We start from the raw sequence: 21,726 nt of genomic DNA, 5'->3' as shown, positions 1-21,726 counted from the left end.
AGGTTGAAGAGGGTATACGAGATGCCTGCGACCTCGTCCTATTTGGAATTCACGTGAGATTTCTCCTGCTAGCTTCACTTTGCTCTTGATCTAAAATCATCCATACTATAGACGAATAAGTCTGAAGAATGCCAAAAATACACAGGGTGCTGTAGAGGTAAGATAATATCGATCAACATTGTCATAAGGTTGAATACCTTGATGTTGTATAAATGAAAAATCATTTCTGAAATATATTTTTTATTAATTTTAAAGTATAATGACTAGACAAAGCTTATTGTGTTTTTAGACTTACATTGCACATCCAATTTATTTGTTTACTGAAAAAATGTTTGAATATAATAATTGAGATCAAACTTTTCAAAAATCACTTGAAATAAATATTTAAATTTGATAAATAACAGACGTCTTAACAAAATTTTGGGTATTTTAATAAATAACAGACGACTTAACAAAATTTTGGGTATTTTATAATTGAGATTCGCTGCAAAAAATAATTTTTTTGTATAATTTAGAAACAATAGTTTTCTTTAAATAAGTTAAGTGTATTTTAAAAACTCTATAAAATCACAACATATTTCATAAGTGCCAAAGTACATAGCAGAGGTGATACAAGCTTTGAGCAGACTAGGTGATAACCCCTTATAAAACCCTCCAAAGCTCTCTTCTTTATAAACATTACTAATTGCGTCGATCATCCCCTTACATTTGAACAATTTTCCAAAAATAGTTCTACCTTCTTCAAACCCTTGGATTTGCATTCTCTTTTTAACCAGATCTAAAGGATATATTACAGTTTTTGAACACAGACCAGCTAAACTACCTGATACAAGACTATTCGATAAAGTTACATCATTCTGTGATAATAAATTTGTATATAAGTTATTGAAAAGTTTGTATGACATGAACTGAACACCAGCATGAGGCGCTACTTGTACAATTGTTGGTAAAAGACCTCGAAAAAATTTCAGAAATCCCTCATTTTGAAATATATCCCTACATGAATGTATGAGCCCCTTGTAAATAATTTTTTTTTCACTTTGAGCAACTAAACGAGTGCGAATTACATCAAATGGAAAAGAAACTACTGTTGCTACACTACCTAAAAAACAATAATTAAATAGTCATCATTTAAACATTTTTCAAAATAGTTACCTGCAATTGATCCGCTTAGAAAATTAATAAAAAACGAGTAATTTTTATTTAAATTTAATAGTTCAGCTTCATTGACTAAAAGTTCGAATGTGGAAAATTGTACCATGCCATAACTAATAGACAGTAGCTGTGCGGGCACATGACCCTTCCAAAAAGCTTTAATACTCTCTTCTTGTAGTATTAAACCTGCTGCATGATGTAAGGACTTATATTTGGATACTGCATTACCCGTTATAGGTTCTACTTGAAGCTGTAATCTTATTTTTAATACATCAAGTGGTTGAGTAAGTGCTCGAGTTATAAATCCAGAGCCACCACCAGCCAGAGCATAATCAAAATTATTCAATTTTTTAACCTTATTCGAAGTTTCATCCATACTAAATATAAATTTCAACTGTATTTCATTATTGAAATATAGTTTTTAATTCTTAAAAGCTATGAATAAAAAATTAATCTGATTATTCTTTTCATTTTTTTGTATGTACTAAAATCGTATAAAAGACTTGGATAAACAAAAAAATTGTGATTTTTGATCATTTGATTATATCACACAATATTTCAGTTTGAAATATCAATAAAGTAACCAACTTATCTTTGTATTGACATTGACATATAGTTGAGGCAATTATTAGAAGTGCGTTTTTGACACAACAATTTAAATGATTGCGTTGTCAAAAATGCAGACGGTGCAAATTAATGTCTGAAAATAGAATACTATTAAATAAATTATGCACGTAGGGACAGAAAAAATTTTCGTACGTTGCACTTATTGCAGAATACTTGTCCGGTTCACATTTTATCTTAATTAAAGAAGCCTACATTACAGAAAATCTCTTTTCCTAAAATCCTTGCTATAAAATGCAGAGACCCAGATTTCGCAAAAGTCATTGTGACGTCATAATTCAATTCAATGCACTTTTCTGTCTCACAAGAAAGACCTAACAAAGTTTTTACCCACAATCTGCGCAGGCTCGAGACCGTGTGCTTAAGTGAGCTTTGTGAACTAAGATTGTGAGGTTGAGGACATCACGTTGTCAAATTTTGTTATAAGCAAATAAGTACACAATACTAAATTATTGAAAATAGTCATTGATGTTAATAATCTTATTGAAAATATTAACTCACATTACGTTTTCCTTTTATTCACTGAGCAGTGACGTCATTAATTGAGTATAAGATACTCGCTTGACGGAGTGACTCAGTTGGTGTCAGTTCAATTGAATGTAATTGGAAAACAGCTATTAATACAATACTTTATCACGGAGGATTAGTTTGTCTCTATTGGGATAACAAGAAGGATTGGCGTCTCATACTAATCATTCCTGGGGGTCCTATATCTTGAAAACAAAGTAACTTTATGGGTTGGATGATGTTCCCATGCAACCACCAAGGAAAACGACTAAATACTAATTATCACAAAATTTGCTATCGTTCTATGCCATCACAGTTGATTAAGCGCAAGCTCATATCACATTGCGCAAATACGTGTCGCAGAATATGGAAAACTAATGTTTACGTCACGGCCGCGTCACCAAAAAATTTTAGTTGTATCTTTTTCTTGGAGGTGTCTCGTTGTGGAAGATTGAATATAGCATAATAATGGAAATTGTACAAGAATTTTCCAATCAATATATTGTGTATATACCCGTAGCTTTAGTTATAATCGTGGCAATTTTGGTATTTACTTTTGGATTTAAACCTGCTGTACAACCACCTTTTGACAAATTATCCTTAGATGATAGAAAGTCAGCTGGGAAAAAAAGGAAACTCAAGGAAAAGGTAAAAGGAACCTACTTCTCATAGTTAATCCAATTTTCAGTTTAAATATTTTTTATAAGAGACAAATTTTGTCAAACATATGCTTATAAAAAGTAAACACTTTGGTTTAGGTTATTTCTAACGTTTATGAATGAATTTGGTGATAGAAATATGAGTTTACCGTTTTTAAACACTACTCGTGTATTTTTCTCACAAAGTCAATCAAATTTACACTCAAAAGTTGATTTGTTTAATTTTCGAATAATTGTTTTGTTTCAATAAATTGTTACAATTTTATACTAATTATTTCTTAATACTTTTTTAAAGACCCTCTTCCATATAACCTTTTGTTTTGTTTACTGAAATTTGGCAATGACCAACTTATTAACCAAATATAAACTGTGAAGTTTTACTATTTATTCTACAATATCTGTTATTAGAAAAGACAAGAATATGGAAGATATCCAACTCTGATATAAAATGAAATATTGAGCTCAATTTTTATCTGCTATTAATATCCATCCAGTTATTAATTTAAAACTGATGTATTGAGTGCTTGCACAATTCTCTAGAAAGTACAGTCAATATTTAAAATATATTTAATATAATTGTTTGCCAGAAATAATGATCAAACAATTACTTGATTATAATTTCCCAAAAATTGGAAATTAAAATTATTATAAATCATTCTACTAAATCATACTAGTTATATTGTATATTAGAGAATGACTAGTATATTAGTCAACCAAATAAGTTTTTAGTAAATGGTTCAATATTTATTTTTTGTTAAGAAACTGACTGCTAATGGTCATATCGCTAGTGGAGATCAGAAATCAGACAAGTCACCGTCAAAAGAATCAAAAAAGTCACCACAAAAGGAACCTGCTGAACCAAAATTGGAAAAAAAAGAAAAAAAACCAGAAAAGTCAAATGATAAATCCAAGAAGCTGGAAACCAAGAAAATCGAAGAAAGCAAAAACAAGAAGAACCTAAACAAAGCCCCAGAAAAGCCAGTAGATTTTGATGATGGTAATTGGGAAACAGTACCGCTTAAAGCTGATAAGAAAAAGAAAGAGCAATCTCCCATTAAAAAAGATAAAAAAGCAGCTAAAAAAGAAAAAGATACTAAAGTAGAAAAGGCAGAAATAGAAAAACTGGTTAAAGATGCTGTGAACAAGGAACTAAGAGAAAAAGAAAAGGAAGTGATAGCTGAAGAGAAAAAAGTAGAAGAACCTATTAAGATCGAAGTAGTTATTAATGTACAGGAAAAGAAAGATAAAAAAAAGAAAGAAAAGAAGCCTAAAAAAGAAGATGTCGAAAAACCTGTCCAAGAAGAAGTTAAAATAAAACAGGAAGATGTTAAGAAAGAAATTAAAAATGAAGTTAAGGATGTAACTCCTCAAAAACCTCTAGTACCTGAAAAAATTGAGGCACCTGTTAATGTGGTCCCTCAAGAAACTGCTCCCGTTTTTGATGAATTAGGTGGTAAGTAGTCATTGTAATTTATAATGTCACTTTCAAGTAATAGACTCAACTGAACTTAATTTTGATAAGTAGAACAAATACCATCATTTTCAATTCTGAATTTTCGGTCTTCCAAATTACTCCAATATTATTTGGGAGTGAAAGTGTTGTAAAAAACTATATTCCACACAAATTCTTACATTCATAAAATGCATTGTACAAACTTGCTCCATTTGATTTACAATGGTATGTTCAATTGAATGAAAAGGAAAAAGCATGTCAAAAATTAATGTGATAGTTTCTTTTCAATTATTACATTACTTACTCTTGTTGTCGGAGGGTGAGATCGTAATTATTATTTGAGTTTTAGTTGGCATTTGAAACAAAATTTGCCATAAATTAGCATATTTCTGGAAATGAAACATATGAGGCCACCCCACGATCAAACCATATGAAAAGGAAATCATTGTAATGAATTCTTGGCTAAAAAAATGATGAAACGATCATTTTGTTCCCTGCATACGATTTTAGTTGACTTTCATTTCTTTCTAAAATGCAAATGCAAAATGAAAAGTTTACATGCAGAGGAATACAATGAGCATGGTCAGCGGATGTAATTAGACAAAAATATGTTTAAATGAATTTCATATTATTAAATGGCCATAATGTTTTACAGTAATCACAGATGTTGATCAATCTTATGTTAATTTGTGAAAAATTATATACAGATTTAGAAAAAATCCAGTTGACCAATGTTTTTTAACAGGAAAGATCAGGCATATTTATTTGAATGATGTGATAAAGAGTAAAATTTTTCTGTTATCACAAAAACCTTTTTTCATGCATTTTGATGACAGATTCGAAAATATGAGGGCTTAGAAATTGCCAAAAGTATCATGCATACCAGTTCTTATTATGTATTTTTTTAGTCAAACTCTGATTTCTTTCGTACATCTCAAGTTATATCTAGATTAGTATGGAAGAAGAGATTATTATAGAGAAATTCTATTTAAAGTTGCTTATACAATAAATGAAGAGTCTATATAAATTTATAAATAATTATCTTCTTCTGATTCTCCACTGTTTTCGTTATTTTGTTTATTATTAAGAATTTCTTCAACTTTCAACAGAATACGAAGGTTGATTTTTCAATGTTGGTCACAAAAAGTTTTGTTTAGTGACTCATTTATTAGCATAAGAGTATCGTTTCAGATGGATTCTACTTTGATGTTAGTAGAGTAGATTTGGATGAAAAATTTATAGTTTTTCTTTCATTGACTCATTCTTAACAATTTTGTGATACCAGTCTTTTTTAAATAGCTTTTATCCTGAGTTTATTTAAATCACTTTCCTCAAGCCAATCTGCCAACTGTAATTTCATTTACCTTCTAGACACATGGACTGAATCCAAGGCAACTAAGAAAACAAGCAAGAAAAAAGCTCGCAGGGACAATTAAAATAGATCATCGAAGACTTAAAAACAAACTATTTCAGCCTGTACACTAGAATTTAAGAGTAACAGGTAAATGTGATCACAAAACCAGAAGCATCTAGCTACGGGACTCAGATCTCTATAATCAATATAAAAAGACTTGACTATTGATTACACTAAATCTATTTAGTTCATATATGATAGCCATTGTTGAAAGTCTCTTTAATTACATCACTTTCAGTTTTTTGTTAATAGTTTTTGGTAGAATTTGTGAGATAATTCATATATTTATTAATTAAAGGAATTTATAAGTATTGAATCAGACACAAATATTTTTTAAATATAGCTAAACCTGGCTACCATATGTGGAATAATTGCAGAGAAATATAAACCGTTTCACGATTCCACTATTCTAATGAACTCTGAGGGTTTTTGACATTTGAAAAATTTGCCAGATCAGTGTTATGAAACTATATGTTTTTTGCTTAAAGTTTCTAATGGGTTTTAAATTAGTGAATACCTGCATAGATTTGGAAATATTGTGTATAGACATGTGTGTATTCATATATCTTGTCATAAGTACGATTAAAAATCACCATTATGCATTCCCAGTACAAAAGATTCTGTATTTATAATATTCCTTGTAATTTTTCAAAATTTGTTTTCCTGTATTAAGTTTCATTTGTTTTATCATTGTTTTTATTTTTGTATTTAGGATATTTTTGATACATTAAGTTTGCTCGCCTTTTTTATGTATATTTTGTTATATTCACTTTATTTTTTATACTATTTTGTTAATATATCCATTAGGGTGATTCATTCCCGAAAAAAGATTATTTTTTCGGTTCTCAAGTGAAATAATCTACATACAGAAAAAAAATTCAACAAGTTTGAGCTCTTAATAGCAATTTTAATTATAAATATAAAGTTTTGCTGTTTAGAATGCATATAACAAAAATTTTTGTATCCAAATTTATAATGCTTACTTTTTACAATATTACAAATCAGTTTGATGGATCTTGTGGGGAATTTTAAAATTGACATTATGAGCTCAAACTTGGTGAAATGTTTTTTTTATATGTAGATCAATATTTTGTTTGAGCACCGAATAATGGTACAGAAATGAATCACCCTAATATCGATCTATAATTATTATCTCCACTGCCATTTTCTCCATTCCTGTTTATATTTTCAAAAGATTTTTCGTTACTAGGCAGATTTTTCGAAAGCTAATCAGTCTTGTGGAAGGTTGATAACATCTATGAAAACAAAATTATTATTTATTTCGAATCTTATACCGAGACATCGAAAAATAACGTGAATAGATGTTTTTTTTTATTATTTTTATGTTACTCTGCAAAAAAGGGTTGTAATCATAATTGAGAGGTTAAGTCGCAGATGTATTTTTTTAATATAAGTAATTTTTAGTAATTATTAGCCTATTGTGTAAAGTTTGATATGTCAAAAAGAGCTTATAAAACGGGATTGCCAAAAAATTTTACATTTTCACTATTATTTTTAGTCTTTATATACGATTTATCTAAGATAGTACCTGCTACTGTTTTTTTTAATCAAACCATTTAAAAGTTGATTTTTTTTTTGTTGAAATATATTTTAAGATAATTTTTATTGTAAGGGTTGTTATCTGTTGAAAAATAACATCTAATAGTGTATTAGAAAAAGAAATTATTTAAATTAGTTAGTGATGAAGTTTGTTTTACTCTGAGAGGACCTTTCTTAAAGATATTCATTGTTTAAAATGTTGTATAAGATATAATTTTCTCCAAAATTTTGTTATTTAATGTTATATAGCAATAAATTGAATATAATACACCCCTGTTTATAATACTTTTCAAATTCCCTTATTGGAATGATCTCTGTACAAAATATACAGAAACTGTATATTTTAAAATTCTTTTCTTGATATCAATGATAGATTATCTTGAGTGATCCATTACCAGACCTGTTAATTTAGTTGATTTGAAAAATTCAGATCCAATTTATATGATTTGTTGTATACCATGGGGCCCAGCCTTAATTTTTATGTCGTTTCGTTATTTTATTATTTATTTTCCAAAAATGGAATATTTTTTAGCAATCCTCGTTACTTAATTGTAGGTGCAGCAAATATAAGTGTCAACTATATGTAATTCAGCATTCCAATGGTGAAAAGCCTTTAAAATTTAAGTTAAGTTCAAAAATGTTTAATAGTGTAAACTGTGTGCCAAAATTGATTAAATTATTAGGGTGTCTGTCAAAGAAAATAAAATCATAATAATAAAGGGATTAAATTTTAGCAGTTTGGTATAATGGGGGGACATAGGTTCTCATTTATAATAAATTATATAGGACTTTATGAACTTATGAACCAGACACCCCGATAGTCTGATAGTGCAACAATACAACTAATTTAAATCGATATTTTTGAATCGTAATTAAATTAGAGCAAACATATGTTTTTAATAAAGTTTATTGTCTCATATGTCCAAAAATTATTGAAAAGACAAATTATGATTCGATTTATTGATCTAATCATTTTTGACGAACAACTGTGTTGTTTTGGTTTTTTTGTATATCAGGAACAATTTTTGTTTGTTAATTAATATTTTATATTTTTAATAAAATAATTTTAGGTAATGGTATACTAATTATATAAGTTACAGTTAAAGCCTGTTTTCAGTTGATTTTAGTTTTGACTAGGGAAGACTAGTTCTAACAAACTTGGATAAAGTCCCAGGTACAACTTTTCTCAGTTTCATAAGATGCTCCTGGAAAAAATTTTGTGTTTCTAATCGAGGTTTGTACAAAAAAATGATATGCCATGAAAATTTATTGTAAAAATTCTGACTTTTTAGTGTTCTACTAGAATAAAATTTGAAATGTATAAAACCTAGTTTTAACACTAGAAATAACTAGTTTTTACTATAAGAACAAGTTTTAACAGAAAGGGTTCGTGAAAACTATACTTTCCCTGTCAAAACTAGAATTAACTGAAGACGGATTTTAACTGTAACATATACATTTCGGTTTTTTTTATATTTAAATGTATAGGTTCAGTAATAATTTTTTGTTTTCTAAACTTTGTATTCTTTTCAAAGAAACACTATATTCACTAAAAATCAATTGCCTTATATTTGGCAAATTAGCAAAACCTTAATAAGTTTAAGAATATATTTTTGCGATATATGGAGAGTTTTTAGTAAATTATATGTCTTCCACTTGTGTGTTTTATATATAGAAAATTAGTTTTGTATTATGTTTTTTCCATTTTCTTTCTATATTCGCTTTTTACCTAATTTTTTAGATACAGTTGTACAAATGGTCGTTCAGTTGAAGTCAAAAGTTCAATATTAACTAAAAATCGAATCGAATGAAGTTAAAATTGACATTTGTAAATTGGGAACAGTAAATCCTCTTATTAATATTGAATTTGTATCATTTTTGGTTTTCCTTAAATTACAAATAAAAACTAAATAACAACAATCGAAATTGACAATAATATAGATAAGAAATGGGAATATGTCACAATATCTTATGTAGGTTTGTTTTCAATGTAACTTAATACATCAAACAATAAGTCCCAGCAATTTAAAATGCTCAAAACGCTTTTCTAACCTTTCTGTTTAATTTTTATACAACAATTTTCCTTTGGTCTCAATATAGGCTTTATATTTAGATTCATATCTTTCCTTGTAACATTTTTTTCAGCTCTAACAACATCCATTATATGCTGGTAGATAGATCTGGTGAATATGGTGGATACGGGAACAATTTAGGTTCATTTTATTGAATTAGACCATCGCTTTTATCGAGTTATGACACAATGCATTGTCAATATTCATTATTATTTTTCTTTTTTCTATCAATGACAATATGTCATTTTAACATGCCTCAGAAGGCTTTTATTGAGTCCAGATTAGAATATGAAACCTATATATAAAAATACTTCTCTTTTATCCACTTATGCTGTTCAATCAACAGCAGCAGTGCACTGAACCTGAATATCCGGTGAATTTTTAGTTTATTCAAAAATTTAAATCAAGCAGCTTGAAATAGCCTATTTATTTATGAATGAGTTATAAGCACCCTAACACCGTGTTATAACAGTGACAAGTTCGTGATTTTAATTTTTTTTTTGTGGAAGGTATTTGAACTGTTTTTTTTTACTGGAAACTATTCTCCAATTCATTTCTGAGAGGGTGACAAGATAATATTCCGCACCGGATTCCACAAGAACTTGGTACGTTACTGAGTCCTGTCCAGTTATGAGATTACCATTTTGATTCAGATCACATATTGGCTAAACGAAATCCTTTTCACTTATCTAAACAAATCTAAAAAGATATTTTATACTCTTTTATTTATAACAATTTGATTTTACGATTTTTCTTCATTATTTTCAAGATCTCTTTTATATTTTCTTGTGTAATCCCTTCTTTTGGACGTCTTGATCATTGTGCATAATCAGTGTTTGTACAGTCAAGTTTAAACTCTGCATATCAGCAGATGATGGTTGATTTTTTCAGAAAAAAGTCACGATAATACTTTTCAAGCCAAGTTTTTGCCCCAAAAGTCTTTTTTTTATTGTTTCAAAAAATTCACCTTGATAAATTTAAAGTTGTAAGGAATGAGATTGATATTTCATAGCATCTTCCAAAAGATGTAATTTGTGTAAATCGATATAAATCAAACCATGGGCTTATTGATTGATGGTATAAACATGCATGTTGACCAAAATGGCCATTAGTTGTACAAGTGTATCGTTATTGTAAATGATCAGTGACGTTTATTTTCAAAAATGGTATTTTGACGTTGACATGTGTCTGATATTAAAGATCAATATCCTGATCAAGAATATCTCAATAAACCAGAAGATAAATTATAGTACCTAAGAGTTAATACAACATCGAACAGGATTTAATTATCGTTACTAATAAATTTATGTTGAAAACTTAATTTGGAAAAAATAATAAATATATTGTTTTTAATTTATTGTGTTGTTTTTTAAAGCAAATAAATTTTTCTGGTTTTTTGAGTGAGATTTGATTTGCAGTACCAGCTATGAATATAATGAAATTTGTTGAAACTAAAAACTACAGTCTGAGCTCAATCGCCATGTGGTCCATGAAAATTTCGAGTTATACAAAAATAAATATGCTTACTGTTATTTCCTGTGAATGAAAACTTATGTATTATTTTATTAAAATGATACAACAAGCACGTTAATATATATATATATATATATATATATATATATATATATATATATATATATATATATATATATATATATATATACCTATGAGCGTTTTCGTATCGGAAATCTGGCAAAATTAAAGATCAAAGTGTACTAACTCTAATATATTTCGAGCTTTCGAATACTTATGTATTCATCGTCTGGGAATGAAATGACAATGACGCTGTTTATTTACAAAGCGCCGGGTAGAGAAACAACTCTTTATTGGTATAGAATTTTAACAAAGGAAATCAGTTCAGAAGTGTTTACAATAATAAAAAAGGGAATATGAGATTGATTGTAGAAGTACTAAATATTGTAACACGTCATCATTAACGTTATGTCAAAAGCGCGGGAAATTTTGTTTGGCTGCATAACCTTTGTCGTTTTGTATTTGCCGACTAATCCCGCTCTCGCGCTGATCGATGGCTACTTGATGAAAATTCGTGGTAATGGGGTGAAATACTAACACTTGTGATACCTGTAACGATAAATTTTGTACATTCAAACACAGGATACCAAATTGACATATGTCAATGTCAAAACAATTATATTTGTATATCATAGAGTTAATATTGAAGATAGAGTGATATGTAAGTATAATTGTACTATCAGAAGACAGAGAAAAAGTATCGCTCTACCACTCTGTTTATCTTTCTACTCACATCTGATTCATTTGCCATTCCCACTACTGAAAACTTCGACGTCATGACAATCTAATTAGAATAGAGGCTTTCTTTATCTATTAGCAGTTCTGTTCCACTTGAACAAAGTTCCCACCCCCGCTTTCTGTATCTTTAATATTAACTCTACGTTAAAAGATATGTGAAGAAAAAACTATTTGATTCAATTATGGTTATTTAGAAACAAGATGGATAGCTACCTCTTATGGAAAATACCACAATTACTGCAGTATATAAGTCGTCATCGTTTTGACTACATTGAAATTTTAAAGAAAAAAAGTCGGTAAAGCTGAATTAGTGAAATATTCATAGAATCAAAACCCATTATAACCCTGTGCTATTTCTATAAAATGATTTAATTTTATATTTGTGAACTCATTCTTAGTATCAATGATATCCAAATGTTTATTGATGAGACACTCAGTCTCGCCACATATCTGTGGAAGAAAAAAAATTAGTGTCGCTAACAGAAATTGTCCCAGGATGGCCAACAACCATACTGCAGTCACTTACTCAACAGGGAGCTAGCTAGAAATCTATTGTGTTCCTATATTTGTCGATTAAATGAGTAAATTTATTTCGTAGATAAGAGAGACTGATAAAGAATCAGAAAAAGTAAGTTTAAATCAAAAAGAGTTAAAGCGAATGCGTATAATACGAAATTAGATCAAAGTAGTTTATTTTATGTTAGTAGAAATTGCAAAAAGCATTCTGTATTGAATATATACTTCAACTTATTTTTTTCTTGAAATCAGTTTAAATTTTGGTACACGTTTGATACTAGTTCTAAGGCCTAAAATATATTTTTGTGTTGTCGTGTAGTTTTATACGTATGCGAATAATTTACAAAAAATATGGTTATAATCGAGAGACGATATTTTTCTATCATAAAAAGTTTTGAATTACTAAATTTTATGCGGTAAAGTAGAATATGAACAATTCAAATACAATGCGAAATAATACATTTCTGTAGAATATAGAATTAGAAGATTACCAATTCTGTATTTTTCCCAATTATTTCACTAATTGTTTTTTTCATATTTGGAATTTCTGAGACTAAAAACTTAATATGTTTTTTCGATATCTAATCTTTTCGCCTCGACTTTTTGACTTAACAAAATCTACATTCTTGGAACTTAATGGTGGAATGATAACACAAATTTTGAAAAACAATCTTTTTTCAACATTCTCAGAAAAACTCGCATGGGACATATATGTCCTAGGCTTCAACAATGGGTTATATCGAATCAATACATATCTCGATAAATCGAGAAACAGCCCAAACTATGTTACATTAAACACTAGTAACTTTTGTTCTTTTTTCATTTTGTGACATATTCGACGAGTTGCTTCTTCCTCTGGCAAGTGATTGCCAACATTTTGCAGCGAAATTACAGATTTACATAGTCTGTCGTACAACCTACACCTTTTTACGAAAGCGCGGTGTCTACCACACCTTCTCCATAATTTTATGCCTCGCTCTATTGGTTTCAGTGGTAAAAATTCGGATCTTACTTTTACTTACTTAATTTTACCTGGATCTGACTGCTTTCCAGAAATGTCTTTTTCAGCTATGCAAATGTCTGCTGATTTTGAACTGAAATATGACGTGAAAAAAAAACTACAAAAATCTGTCTCTAAATTTCTTTGCTTCCAATAAATTTATTATCGGATTAGTACAATTACACTCTTTCAGAAGGATCTGTTTCTTAAATATATTTGGAACGCTTTTTGTTTGTTGAGTATTGTCACGCGTTCATTAGTATTGTCTTCTTCTTTTTACAATAGGCATAACGCCTGTTCCTTCTGCGATATTTGTCTTCATCCTCCAACTCTTTCGTGGTCGACCTCTACTCTGTGTTCTAATTGAAGATTTATCCCTAACTATATTTATCAGCCTATCATCTGTAATTTGACTTGTATGTTGATCTCATAGTTTTTTACGTTATGGTACCCATTCGCTAATTTTATCTACGTCGCACAATTTTCTGATATCTTCTCTTCTTTTTCGGTTCAATAGTGTTTTCCCCGAGAGAATTTTCATTTTTGTGGTCTACAAAAGTTGTTTCGTTTTTGATATTCCTGATTTTGTTTTTGATGTGAAAATTTCTAGGGAAAATTTTTAGGCAATCATTCAATTCATTACAAGAACGACAAGACAAGACAACAATACAATTTCAGATACTGGCTCCAATTTTTTCTAAATTTTCATTGCTGTCAACTTCTGTTTTCATATTTTCTTCAACATTACCTGGCCTGGATTCTCTTGAGGAAAGTTACTTTCATCTATGTCAGATTATGAAGCCATATCGATGGTAAAAGAAGCATGTTCGGAGCCACTATCTTGGAAAAGGTCCCAATTATCTTCAGATACAATCTACAAATGATCAACAATCTCTTGTAGCTCTCTTTCGTTTAAAAGACTAATGGACGTGTTTCTCGTTCATACCTTTTGATTTTATTTCCTTTTGGGATATATGGAGCCCATTAGATGCGAAAGGATTATTATAGTAAGTATATTTAGGACAAAAGTAGTAGTAGTACTGAGGAACTAAAGAAGTTTAGGTTTTTGATTTCTGGAATAAATCGGACAATCTATATAAGTAAATACAGTTCGAGTTGATTATTTGGTAATGATTCGTAATATCAATAATTATGAATAAATATATAATTAAGAAGAGATTCCGAAAAATGATGCTAGTTTAGCAGATGACTAAGTAAACGATAAAATATTCACAGCTTATTATTCAAAATGGTGTAGAACATTGAGAAAACTAAAATAATTTCTAAATTGAGAACTATACCAGAGACTGGCATAATTTTGAGCATTTTTTGATAGTATGTCTTCTAATTAAATAAACTGCAAACAATTATCTCGAAAAGAAAAAGTATTTTCAATTTTACATTTGAAAATCATTTAATAATAGTATGGTGCAAATAATTTTTTGTAATTAATCTTTTGTTTGTTTCTTCTATCTTGTCAATTTTCTTTAAATAATGTGTTCTAACGAATTATCAAATATGTGTTAATACGACTTGCAATAAAAACATAACCAAACTTTCATGTTAGAAAAATGTCGGATTCTAATAATTGAAAAAATCGGATTTAGTAGCTAATCTGGAAACGAAACAAACCGTACGTGTTTGAATAATTACTTTTATGTATAGATAACAAAATCAGGAAGAATTTAAAAGCAAAACGAAACTTTATTTTATACTACAAGTTTGAAATTTTTCCTGTTTTTGGGAAACCTACTGTGGTTATGACACCCTGTATATTGTACAATTGTAAATAGACCTTGTGATTGGTTTTTGATATTCGTATTTTTAATGTCGTGTTGATGGGTGTTTTATTAAAATACATACAGGGTGTAGTTAGATATACAAATAGCTGTTTTTTCATTAATTTATTATAATTTTTTATTCTTAGTTTAGTTTATTTTTGATGGTGAGTTTAAATATTTTTGTTTGTTGAAAAATAACATTATTTTTAAGTAGATTAATATATATTTTAAGTACTTTACATTGTATTCTGAAGGTTTTTTTGTATCCTTAGTCAGTGGAATGTTATCTTTTGGGGACCATTTGTAAAATATATTTGAAGAAAAAAAAATTGTGTTTTATTTGATAAAAATCCATCAAAACAGCAAAATTCTACTGTCAACTACACTACCGTTCAAAAGTTTTTGCCCACGCCATAATCCATTTATTAAACTTCAAACTAATAAATTCCAACTTTAACTGGGAATTATTTCTTCGGTGTTTATGATTGTAGCTTAGTCCCAGTTTGCCCTGTGAAACGCAAAGTCAAAAAATATGCATCCACGAGGAGCTTTTGCGATAGAAAAAGTTCAGGGTGGCCTCGAAAATCAGCAACCGCTGAAGATGAACGTATTGTATTGATCAGTAACCGTGATCGACGATTAACGGACCCAGAGATAGCAGCTAAGATCAACTAATCTAGGGATCTGCCTTTGAGTACTTCTGCAGTGAAAAGGAGATTGAAAGGGTGGCAGCAAAGAAAAGAAAGAAAGACGTCAACATAAAATTAAGTGGTCGCCGTGGGCTAAAGAACATAAAAATTGAACGCATGAAGAATGGGAGAGAGTTTTATGGAATGATGAGTAAAATTTTGAGGTTTTTGGGTCTAAGACAGGCTCGGTGTTGTTTTGACAATATTTTAGAGAAAGAGCGACTGAAGACCTGATAGAAATTGGAAGGATTTTGAAGAAAAGAGGCTATGAAAAAATTGAAGGAAAATGTTGTACGTCCTGGCCAGCGCCTGATTTGCATAAAATTTATTTTCCACCATAACAATAATCCCAAGCATTCTTTGAAGCTGTACAAAGAGTATTCGAAAGAATTTGAAAGGAAGAATGTACTGGAAGTAATTATTTGACCATCACAGTCGCCTCACCTCAACCTGATGAGTTGTTGTGGAATAAATTTGACAGCGAGGTCAGAAAGCAGTGGTCTACTTCCACCTCAAATCTTTGGAAAATCCTGAAAAACGAATGGAATCAAGTAGACGACGATTATAACGTCGAAATTGTTACAGAGAATGTCAAAATTTTTATTTGAATGTATTTTTTAAAATATAAATAACAAAATCGATCGTATATTTGTTGTGTATCACGTGAAATATAGACTGGCAAAAACTTTTAACCGGTTATAAAACATAAGGTAAGGATAAAATAAATATTTTTTAAAATAATTATTTATTTTAGAAAATTTAAACAATATCACAAAAAAACATTTTTTCTCAAATTTTCAGTCAATGCGAAAACAAAAACGTATCTTAACATTATCTACAGACCTACCATAGTGTAGGTCCTACAGCTGGAGCTACTGCGTGCACAGATCTGGCGTTAGGAAATGGCAGTACATGTGCAGGTGCTGCAGGAACATAGGAGGGTGCAGCAAAAGGCAGAGATACTCCAGGTGCAGGTAATGCAACTGAAGATGCAACAGGTGTAGGTAATGCGATTGGAGCAGGAATGGGACCAGGTAATGGTGCAGGGAAAAATGTAGGTTGTGGAATTGGCCCTGGTAGAGCAATGGGAGCTGGGCCTGGAACTAAAGGTGGTAATCCAATGGTTTTAGTAACAATTCCTGGTGGGTTTAAAACTCCTGCTGCCAAAGGTGCCGATAAAACGTCAAGGCCTTTGGTGAATGTGCTAACTTGGGCAGCAAATGGTCGTATGTTCTGGGGTGATATCAAAGTGTATCTTAAAGGTGGTGCTACAGGAACTACGCTGGATTTAATTTCAAGTACATTTATGGTAAGTAGTAGTAACAATACCTGTAAAATTTTAATAAAACCACATTAGATTTTCAATGTGCTGTTTTTATTTTTCATAAGATTTCAATTTTATTTTTAAATATACATTTTTGAATGTTGGAAGCAAGATTTATGGTTATTGACTGAAAAATGTTAACAAACTAAAATGGCGAGAGAAGTATTTAAAATTTGGTTAGTCTTATTGACAAAAATAGACAGCATTCATCAAAATTAAAATATTACAACGAGAAAAATTAATTATGTGAGCAAAAATACAATTTGGTCATCTCATTTAAGAAAGTTAAAAATATTATAATAAGTACTTCAAATTTATAGTAATTAAAGGTTAAAGGTTCAACCGACTTTATCCACAGAAATGACTATTTGGTCTTTAATCACATTTAGTTTACTTTACTTACAATTTTTGAATGCATTTTAGTAACAATAACAAACCAATCGAAAGACTACTGTTCTATTCACAAGATGCTAAATATTTATATACCTACTCAATATTACTTACGGAGAAATGTGAAATTTCGATTTAATTTCTTGACATACGTGATAGTTTTTCAATATCAAGGCAATATATCGGATTGGAGAATGATACAATGATTATTAGATAATATTTCATATAATACTTTCAATGACGATACGTAAATATAAATGGATATATTTGCAATACATTGACCTAGAAATTATTAGTCTAGTCTAGTCATTTATATCTCAATAATAAGGGTCAACCTCGGAATCATAAGGGCTTTTTGGAAACTATACGAGGATGGTCCAAGAAGTAGCCATTAACTGCCGATATCAACTCTTCATTGTTCGAAAATCATTGACCAACAAGCCATTTTTTTAAGTCTGGGAACAGAAAAGAATTCGAAAGAACTAAATCTGGTGAATAGGGTGCATTAGGGAGCAGTTAAAACTTTAATTCATTAATTTTGGCCATTACAATAATGGATGTGTATGCTAGTGCATTATCTTGATGAAACAACACATTCTGTTAGCCAAATGCGGCCGTTTTTGCTTGAATTCTTTGCTCAAATGTTGTAATAAGTTCGAATTTTATAGTCTTTCATTTTTTAAGCTAGTCGTTGAAGTAACTAGCCTGACCTAGAGATGGCGATAGTTGCTAGAATTTGTAAACATGTGAAAAATTTACAATATTTTCATTTGAAAGGCGGTAGCTCAACCAATATATAAGCTGAACTAGATTCTACTCTGAGCGAGATCACTCCTTCGTTATCAACTGTTAAATGAAAATTTTAATATAAGCGTCAGATGGGTGCCGCGTTTGTTTAAAAGGGAACAAAAACAGCGTCGTGAAGATGTTTCCATCGAGTGTTTGGCAATGTTTAACAGATATAAAGCTGAATTTTTGCCTTGTTTCATAACCATGGATCAAACGTGGGTCCATCACTTCTCACCCGAAACAAAAGAACAATCAAAACAATGTACTGAAAAGGGAGATCCGGCTCCAAAGAAGGCAAAGACTGTTTTATCTGTAGGCAAGGTCAAGACGTCGGTTTTTTGTGATCCAAGTGGGATAATTTCCATTGACTATCTTGAAAAAAGAAAAACTATCAACAAAAGTTTTATGCGAACTTATTGCGAAGTTTGAGCGAAGAAATCAAGCAAAAAACGGCCTCATTTGGCTAAGAAGAATGTGTAGTTTCATCAAGACAACGCACCAGTTCACAAATCTGCTATTGCAATGGCCAAAATTAATGAATTAAAGTTTGAATCGCTACCTCATGCAACCTATTCGCCAGATTCAGTTCCCTTGGATTATTTTCTGTTCCCAGATTTGAAAAAATGTCTCGGCGGTCAAAGATTTTACAACAATGAAGAGGTGATGTCGGCATTTAATGTCTATTTTGAGGAGCTTGACGATTCTTATTATAAAAAGGGTATTGAACATCGCTGGAAAAAGGGTATGGATCTAAAAGGAGATTACGTTCAAAAATTAATATATATTTATCCAAAATTTGTGTGTTTTCATTGATGAGCCAGGTACTTCTGGAACCAAGATATTTTTTTTTAATATTTTTCCTAAAAGTGAAGTTATTAGAAGTTATTGGTAATTCAAAGCTACTAAAAAATGTATATAGATGCAAGCGTTGATCACGAAGGAAGAAAGTGTCAAACAACATGGTTTCACTATTAACATAGACACGTTTTGAAGACAAAATATGTTGATAGTTTAATAATTCATCGTAAATAAATAATATTCATCATTTTGGATCCCAACTACAAATATGTGGAGGTGATTTTTTGATACAGTTTTGGCTTGGTTGCAGCAGATAGGAAATATACATTAACTCGACTCAAATACTCTGCAGTAACAGAATGAAAATGAATTAGAAGATGAACTTCCAGCTATAACTCCAATTTTAACTCCCGTCATTCCCTAAACCTTCACTTTTGACATTGATTCAGGTCCTGAAGCACAGCCTGCACCATCAAAAAGAAGTAAAATAGATTAACTAGTAAAAAACTACAGAAAAATGTAATCATACCCAAAACCACCTCATCTAAAAGTTATCTGTGGATTAGACTTACTGGGCCACGTAAGAAAACGCGCCTACGGACTACTAAGTCGGGAAAAAAGTCAATAAAAAATAATAAATAATAAAGGAATGCTGCGAAAAATCTGAAAAAGTATGTTGAAAAAAATATATATAAAATTAAAGCAAACGCTACGTTTTCGCCGCGAGTATTGAAGCGCTCCAATACTTTTGGAGTGCTATATGACCCACAAAAATTAGTCAAATTTAAAAAACTTATAGGTAAAATTAATTCTCAAAAGAAGATCTAAAAGATTGTTCTGAGGTAATTTTTTTGTAAAATCAAAAGAAAAAAAGTTACAGCAAAAAAGGGAATTTTTCACAAAATTTGGGGCATAGAAAATACTAGTGTGTGAAAACTTAGAGCTCTGGAAGATTCCAGAAATTTCTGGCAGCAACTTTAAAAAAACGCTAGTAAAATAGTCAGAATAATAAGAAAATGATATAATATTACGTTATTGTAAAGATTTAGAATCTTGTTAATCATTTAAAGTTACTGGTTTTTGATAAAAGAATGTTTTTAGCTGTGATTCATTCAAACAATGAACCGAATCAGATTTTAATATTTGATTATAGAAATATAGATTTTCACTTTATAGAAAATACTTTTCATAATCATGATTGTATTCCAAACGCGACATCGTTGTATAATAAAGTATTTTATTGCATGACTATGTCTATTACAAATGTTTCATCCAACAAGACGATGCTTCGCATATCAATTTTGGAGACTTACGAAAATTGAAAAAGTGACCTAAAAGCATAGATACTTAATAATTTTTTGAGTTAGGGTGGGGCCATGTTAACATCGATATAAAAGCATTTGTTTCGTTTGAAATAAACATATCGAAACCATTTAAACGTTCAAACATGTTTCAATACGTAAGTATTTTTATTTTATACAGTAAAAATTATGTCACTGTAAGAAAAATAAGTTAATATGTTAAAGAAGACTATATTGAAAAATATCTTTGGCATTTTTTTAGTTGTTTAAGTTGCTCGAATGTAAAGCTTTTATATCTAATAAAATATTAACATATTAACAGCATCGTTAAGTTGTTGAACTTCTGAGGAAAATTTCAGTTTCTATTTTGAAACATTCATTTTTATAATATCTCTATATATTTTTTCAACCTTTCAATACTTATATTGATTTAACACTCATAACTACTTTTTAAATTTCAACTTATATATTTCTTTACGAAAATTCATTTCCAGGTAATTATCTTAGCTCTTGCTGCTGCTGCCTTGGCTGACCCAGTCGCCAAACCAGATCCAAGTTTCGTTGCAGCTCCTCTAGCAGTAGCTCCAGCAGTAGTTACCGCACAGAGTTCCCAAGTCTTTGCTCGTCAATACAACGCCTTAGCAACCGGGGTGGCTCCTCTAGTAGCCGCCGCTCCTTATGCTGCAGCACCTCTAGTTGCAGCACCAGCGGCTTCTCTGGTTGCAGCTCCAGCGGCTCCTTTGATAGCAAGTTATAGATATGCATCTCCTTACGTCGCTGCACCTTTACTTTGAAAACTATTGGATATTCTGTGATGTGTAAATAGGCTGAATAAATTTTGTTCATAGCAATTTTGTTTTTTATTTAATTATGGTGTGCCCTCAGATGTAAAATGTAGAAGTTATATTCCTAAAATAAACTGGCTAGGTTCACACACTATGTAACGAAGATAAAACAAAATATATACGAAGGCTGTCTAAAAAGTTTTCGACCTCAACTTGAAGATGTCAGAGCGTTTACTCGTTCTAGACCAAAAGGGCTCTCGAATGACTATTTCTCAGGTCTTATTGATGCGTTTTAAGCAAAATGAGTTAGGTTTTTGCATAGATTTATAACTGTAGATGAAATTTGGATCCACAATTACCTCATCAAAAGAAAAAGACAGTAATTGCAAACAGTAAATCTGAAGAATGCAAGGATCGATTCCAGGGCCGGAAAAGTGACCGTTATTTGAGATATAATTGGTTTACCGCCAGATCAGGCCCCCAGATACTTTTTGCTGCTTCATAACCTTAAAATTTCACTTTACTTTACTGAGATTTTCATCGTACAAGGACGTTATCGTAAACGTAAGCGCCTATTTTAAGGAAAAAGATGGCAAAAATGTCTTTCTTGGTTATTTTAGAATTTTTTTATTTTTGTT

General features: G+C 30.2%; 3 protein-coding genes across 3 annotated transcripts; 2 read left to right on the top strand and 1 right to left on the bottom strand.

Annotated features, from left to right (window-relative positions):
• Positions 1-223: 223 nt before the first annotated feature.
• LOC130903492 (mitochondrial thiamine pyrophosphate carrier-like) lies at positions 224-1,769 on the bottom strand. Its single transcript, XM_057815615.1, has 2 exons — positions 1,156-1,769; positions 224-1,102 (listed from the first exon to the last, which is right to left on the bottom strand). Exons 1-2 carry the CDS (start codon positions 1,529-1,531, stop codon positions 540-542), a joined length of 939 nt encoding a protein of 312 aa, XP_057671598.1. The 5' UTR covers positions 1,532-1,769; the 3' UTR covers positions 224-539.
• Positions 1,770-2,644: 875 nt separating this feature from the next.
• Positions 2,645-15,210, top strand: LOC130903715 (nucleolar protein 58-like). Its single transcript, XM_057815954.1, has 3 exons — positions 2,645-2,934; positions 3,705-4,398; positions 5,770-15,210. Exons 1-3 carry the CDS (start codon positions 2,755-2,757, stop codon positions 5,832-5,834), a joined length of 939 nt encoding a protein of 312 aa, XP_057671937.1. The 5' UTR covers positions 2,645-2,754; the 3' UTR covers positions 5,835-15,210.
• Positions 15,211-16,275: 1,065 nt separating this feature from the next.
• On the top strand, positions 16,276-21,141 carry LOC130903902 (uncharacterized). Its single transcript, XM_057816274.1, has 3 exons — positions 16,276-16,411; positions 16,503-17,010; positions 20,798-21,141. The coding sequence occupies exons 2-3, from the start codon at positions 16,726-16,728 to the stop codon at positions 21,095-21,097; spliced, it is 585 nt and encodes a 194-aa protein (XP_057672257.1). The 5' UTR covers positions 16,276-16,411; positions 16,503-16,725; the 3' UTR covers positions 21,098-21,141.
• Positions 21,142-21,726: the final 585 nt, after the last annotated feature.

The sequence above is a fragment of the Diorhabda carinulata genome, chromosome 2, assembly GCF_026250575.1.
Source record: "Diorhabda carinulata isolate Delta chromosome 2, icDioCari1.1, whole genome shotgun sequence".
NCBI lineage: Eukaryota > Metazoa > Arthropoda > Insecta > Coleoptera > Chrysomelidae > Diorhabda > Diorhabda carinulata.
This window is presented reverse-complemented; position numbering and strand designations above follow the sequence as displayed.

Bases quoted from the DNA above. Each gene is read 5' to 3' on its own strand.
- LOC130903492 (XM_057815615.1), bottom strand. From the start codon at position 1,531: ATGGATGAAACTTCGAATAAGGTTAAAAAATTGAATAATTTTGATTAT. The intron at 1,103-1,155 runs GTAACTATTTTG...ATTGTTTTTTAG, and splicing joins TCTAAGCGGATCAATTGCAG to GTAGTGTAGCAACAGTAGTT.
- LOC130903902 (XM_057816274.1), top strand. From the start codon at position 16,726: ATGGGACCAGGTAATGGTGCAGGGAAAAATGTAGGTTGTGGAATTGGC. The intron at 17,011-20,797 runs GTAAGTAGTAGT...ATTCATTTCCAG, and splicing joins TAATTTCAAGTACATTTATG to GTAATTATCTTAGCTCTTGC.
- LOC130903715 (XM_057815954.1), top strand. From the start codon at position 2,755: ATGGAAATTGTACAAGAATTTTCCAATCAATATATTGTGTATATACCC. The intron at 2,935-3,704 runs GTAAAAGGAACC...TTTTTTGTTAAG, and splicing joins AAAGGAAACTCAAGGAAAAG to AAACTGACTGCTAATGGTCA. The intron at 4,399-5,769 runs GTAAGTAGTCAT...TTTACCTTCTAG, and splicing joins CGTTTTTGATGAATTAGGTG to ACACATGGACTGAATCCAAG.